Consider the following 5000-nt stretch of genomic DNA (forward strand, 5'->3'; position numbering starts at 1 on the left):
TCAATGCAACATGCTTTAGTTCCTCACATGTACCTGTAGTTCCTCCCATGTACCTGTGGTTCCTCCCATGTACCTGTGGTTCCTCCCATGTACCTGTGGTTCCTCACATGTACCTGTGGTTCCTCACATGTACCTGTGGTTCCTCACATGTACCTGTAGTTCCTCACATGTACCTGTGGTTCCTCCCATGTACCTGTGGTAGTGCTGTATCTGTACCTGGTAGTAAATGTGGAAGTTTCTCTCTCCAGGATTCTGTGAAACGACTCTGCTTTTCTCCAACAGGAAGTTTGAGATTTTCCCTCCATCAGGTTCTCCTCCTCGACTGAACTGGATCTCAAAATATTTCCCCTGAGAGGAGAGGAGCCAAGGAGAGACGAGACAAGGAGAGACGAGGCAAGGAGAGGAGACAAAAAGAGACGAGACAAGGAGAGACGAGGAGAGAAGGAGGGATATATGAGCTGTCTCTCTGCCTGTCTGTCTGTCTGCCTGTCTCTCTCTGCCCCCCCCCCTGCACTTACAAAGCGGGACGAGTTGTTGTTTCTCACGGTCTTTGCGTTTCCAAAAGCCTCCAGCAGGGGGTTTGACTGCAGGATGATGTCTTTAACATGCTGGTGACATAAACACACTCACAGTTACTATGGCAACATCAGCAGTAGTATCTCCAGCAGTACTGACCTGCACTTTGGCGCCCCCCCCTGACACTTTGGACACGTAGCTCATGATGTATTTGGCTGCCACAGTTTTTCCGGCTCCGCTCTCGCCGCTGAGCACAGACAACAGGAAATACATCATCACCGTGCCATGTGAGCGCGCTCAGAAGGTCACATCACTGCTGCCCGTCACACTTTGGTGATGTTTGGGTTTGGGACTTTTGTACACATTAAGCTGTTGTTGGATCTTAACTCATTAAAATAATAACAGTTGACTGCAGTGATGTTGTTTAGTGGGCGTGGCCTCTCTTGAGATGAGACATATTGATCAGGACGATGACGTCCACCAGTTTGTAGCCATGCCAGTTGATTCCACACGCGGTCTGTTACCAGGACGACCGCGTGTGTGTCTGTGTAACCCAGCACGTTTATATGTGTGTTTACAGAAATATGAACATCACTGTCACATGATCACATGATCACATGATCACATGATCAGGCGATCACATGATCACATGATCACATGGGCCCATGTTTGTGGATGATAAACGTTTACAGTGGAAATGCAGAGACCAATCATGAGGTGATCCGAAGTCCCGCCTACCTGATGATGACACACTGGTTCTCGCTGTCAATCATCATGTTGCGATACACATGGTCAGCCAATGCGTAGATGTGGGGGGGGTTCTCATACTGTGCCTGGGGGGAGGAGTCATGACATCATCAACACTGTGCATGAGTGTGTGTGTGTGCACGTGTGGGTGTGCGCACAAATGTGTGTGTGTGTGTGTCGGTGTGTGTGTGTGTGTGTGCGTGTGTGTGTGTGTCTGTGTATGCACGTGTGTGTGTGTGTGTGTGTGTGCATGTGCATGTGTGTGTGTGTGTGCATGTGCATGTGCGTGTGTGTGCACAATTGGTGTGTGTGTGTGTGTGTGTGTGTGTGTGTGTGTGTGTGTGTGTGTGTGTGTGTGTGTGTGTGTGTGTGTGTCTCTCACAGCTCCCTGGTACAGCTCCACTTCTCTCTCTGTGAAGTATGGAAGCTGTTTGAAAGGGTTCACAGAGATCAGAACCGGACCAATGTAGGTCTGACAGAACCAGGTCAAGGTTGACACAAACCAGAATCTGGACCAGAAACCAGAACCAGGCCCTGGACCAGGAGCAGAACCAGACTGCCTCTAGATGGGCGATAAGGATACAAAGATGTAGTCGTCCATGTATCTCTTCTTCAGGTTGTCTGTGATGGCGTCCTCGTTGATCTTGGACAGCAGCACCATGTCGTCCACGCCCCCCACCTTCACATTCTGGGCCTGCCAATGGTATCGCTCCTTACTGCCCTGTGGGCGGAGCCAAGGACGAGAGTCAAGACTGTGTGTGTGTGTGTGTGTGTGTGTGTACAAACAGCAAACTTCAGTCCTCATTTATCATGCAGCAGGCGACGCGTCTGGACCCGTACTGGCTCTGGTACTACCAGCCACAGTCCTCACACACAGTAGGGACGTCCCTGAAGAGGACGTCCGCACTGGCTTCACCTTTTTTGGAACTTTGCTTGGTACTTTGTTGTATCTTATCTTATCTTATCTCCTCACACAGTAAATGTGAGTCCTCAGCCTCAGTGTTTGCTCAGTATGAGTCAAAGTGCACACGCCCACTGACACGCCCACTGACACACCCACTGTGCAGGTGTGTGTGTGTGTGTGTGTGTGTCTTCAGGCTCTCAGGGAATCTTCTCAATTCCCAGCATTCCTCTGTCCTGTGGGATCATGTCAAGGCGAGGTGGAGCCCAAACACACACCCGCCCCGACAAGTGAGTGAAAGAGTGGTGTGTGTGAGAGGGAGTGAGAGACAGAGACAGACAGAGTGTGTGTGAGAGTGAGAGAGACAGAGACAGAGACAGACAGAGAGAGAGAGACAGAGACACAGAGAGAGAGAGCGACAGAGAGCGACAGCACAACACTTTCATGTTACAGCAGATAAACCTAACCTGAACCCATGTGATTGATCAATCACATGAGGCGTTCAGGTTCTGAGAGAATCTTTGTTAATAAAAAACAAACAGTTAATCATAAATTACATTTTGATAAAGTTGTCTTTGGTCCATAAAGTCTGTTAATGTGACACATACACATACATGTGAATAATGCAAATGATTCTCAGCCGTTTCCATGGTTACAGGAAGGCGCAGTGTCCTCCCATTTACCAATTACGTGTTTATTCACTTTGATTGATCTTGTTCTTTGTTGTTATTTTCGTGCTTTGTTAGACCGACTCATTTGATTGATTAGACTGATTGGCTAAGTTGTTGATTGCCGTGAGCTTTCGATTCATTGTTTCTGTTGATGTCAGGAAAAGAATGTTTGTTTTCAGTCATATGGAAGTTTGTGAAGTCAGTGAACTCACCATGTCTGCCACTTCCTGTTCAAGACAAAACTTCAGAAATCTTCAGCAGTCGTCTGAGTCCAGCTGAGTCCTGCTGAGTCCAGGACTCGGATCAGATCTGGATTCTGCGCTCAAACCGGATCCGTTCTCACGAACACATTTTCCTTGGTTTGTCTTTTCCTCCTTCAGTCTGAAACTCTGAAACTCTCTCTGCTCCCTGCAGGTGTGGGCAGGTGAAGCCGCGCCTACCACCCTAAGGAACTCTGGGAAAGGGCCAAAAACAAAACCTGGAGCTCTGCTCCCTCCTCTGGTCAAGCAGGGAATTACATCATATTCCCACACAGGAAACTAAACAATTCTTTCTTTTTATATGTTTCCTATGTGATCATGTTGTATCGTGTAATACACTGAGCAGGGATGTGGATGGACAAGCTTCTAGCTTTAGGAGTTCAATTATCCGTTAACCACTCAAATTAAATAATAAAGGACACCAAAAAGTTGTACTTCTACCGTGGTTCATAGCATAATAATATATATATATATATATATATATATATATATAAATATGTCTGCCACTATATAAATATATATTTATATCTATATATATATATATCATCTCTGGCAACATTTATATATATATATATGTATATAATATATATATATATATAAATAAAAGTTTGATAGGTCATATTATAACATAATACAATGTAAAGATATAAGGACAAAGAAGAAGATATAAGATATAAACGACATCTTCTCTCCCTGCCTGTCGCTGATGTGATCTTCTGTCTTGGAGTCTGTCCTGACCTGGACCGCTGGACCCCTGGACAGGTCTGGGTCTGGGTCTCAGGCTGGCTGGAGGTTAGTGGACCTGCAGCTTCATCATAAATCCTCATGACAACATGCATGGAAACCTTCAGCAGCCATTTGTCCCTGAACGCATCACAGCTTTGACATTTGGACAAACACAGAAGTGATGAGTCAAATGATTTTAATGGATTTATCAAGTTTGTCTTTTATCAAGTAAAAAATATATCAGACTTTTCAGAGGATTTACTGCTTTTCTTTCTTCTGTCATTCATTAAATTCATTCACTTTTGGTTCAAACTAAACAAGGAATCTTATCACTTTTTTACATTTTGTAAAATAAATAATTCATTGATTAACTGAAAATGAAAACTCATCAGTGTGTCACAGTCTGGATCCATTATTCAGAAATAAACACTGCAGTGGTTTTTCTTACACACAGGCCTCCACATTGCATCACTTCCTGTTTCCCTGTCTCACTTCCTGTAACCATGTGAATCCTGCTGGCAGGTGGGAACATGTCATCAAAGACAGGAGAAGAATTTTAGAGCTTATTTTGGATTTTCTGCAACTTCATTAAACCAATTATTTGGTATTTTCTAGACGTTTCTAGAATAAGACTCTATTTGGATTTTCTTTATGACTTTAGACTTCCCAGGGTTTAGGACCAGGATCAGTAAGAGCCTCTGTGTGTCACCTGATGCATTCTGGGACTTCTCCTGAACCTTAAAGTGAACATTCATCCAGAGTGCTGCCGAGCTGAGGGACAAAGCTGAGACCATGTGACCATGTGAAGATGTGACCATGTGAAGATGTGACCATGTGATGTGTGTGTGTGTGTGTGTGTGTGAGAGATGAAGACAGTGGTGGATGTCATGGCGCGCACACACACAGAGACTGAACTGGCTCCATCTTGGACATTAGGGACCGTGAAGAAAGTGACGTCCTGAACCTAAGTGACCAAAATCTATGGAACATTTTCTAAACTTTGCTGTAGAACCTTGTGAGTGTGTGGAGCTGCTCCTCACCAACACACTGAGACCTTCATCTCAGTTCAAACGTCACAATACCAGCTTTGAGCTTTTTCATCATCATGTAGCCTGAGGAGGAGGAGGAGGAGGAGGAGGAGGAGGAGGAGGAGTCATGATCTTCTTTAACCTAGACATC

The 5000-nt window shown here is 45.1% G+C and overlaps 2 protein-coding genes across 3 annotated transcripts in view; both read right to left on the minus strand.

Annotated features, from left to right (window-relative positions):
• myo1eb (myosin IEb) overlaps positions 1-3270 on the minus strand; it is a 13299-nt gene extending 10029 nt beyond the window's left edge. The window contains exons 1-7 of the mRNA XM_076138868.1: positions 3048-3270; positions 1847-1984; positions 1646-1735; positions 1255-1349; positions 676-763; positions 519-608; positions 217-348 (exon numbers count right to left, since the gene is read on the minus strand). Coding sequence (XP_075994983.1) covers positions 217-348; positions 519-608; positions 676-763; positions 1255-1349; positions 1646-1735; positions 1847-1984; positions 3048-3050 — 636 coding nt within the window. The 5' untranslated portion in view covers positions 3051-3270. The remainder of the gene's footprint in view (positions 1-216; positions 349-518; positions 609-675; positions 764-1254; positions 1350-1645; positions 1736-1846; positions 1985-3047) is intronic.
• Positions 3271-4000: 730 nt separating this feature from the next.
• The window catches only part of pi4kb (phosphatidylinositol 4-kinase, catalytic, beta), a 6985-nt gene continuing 5985 nt past the window's right edge, over positions 4001-5000 (minus strand). For both annotated transcript variants that reach the window (XM_076138881.1, XM_076138882.1), the window contains one exon: positions 4001-5000. This exon is cut by the window's right edge and continues 593 nt beyond it. The gene's annotated coding sequence lies outside the window, so the exon portion shown is untranslated.

Source organism: Genypterus blacodes, unplaced genomic scaffold (assembly GCF_046128005.1).
Source record: "Genypterus blacodes isolate CSIRO-AG114 ecotype Tasmania unplaced genomic scaffold, CSIRO-AGI_Gbla_v1 ptg000414l_1, whole genome shotgun sequence".
NCBI classification, from domain to species: Eukaryota; Metazoa; Chordata; class Actinopteri; order Ophidiiformes; family Ophidiidae; genus Genypterus; species Genypterus blacodes.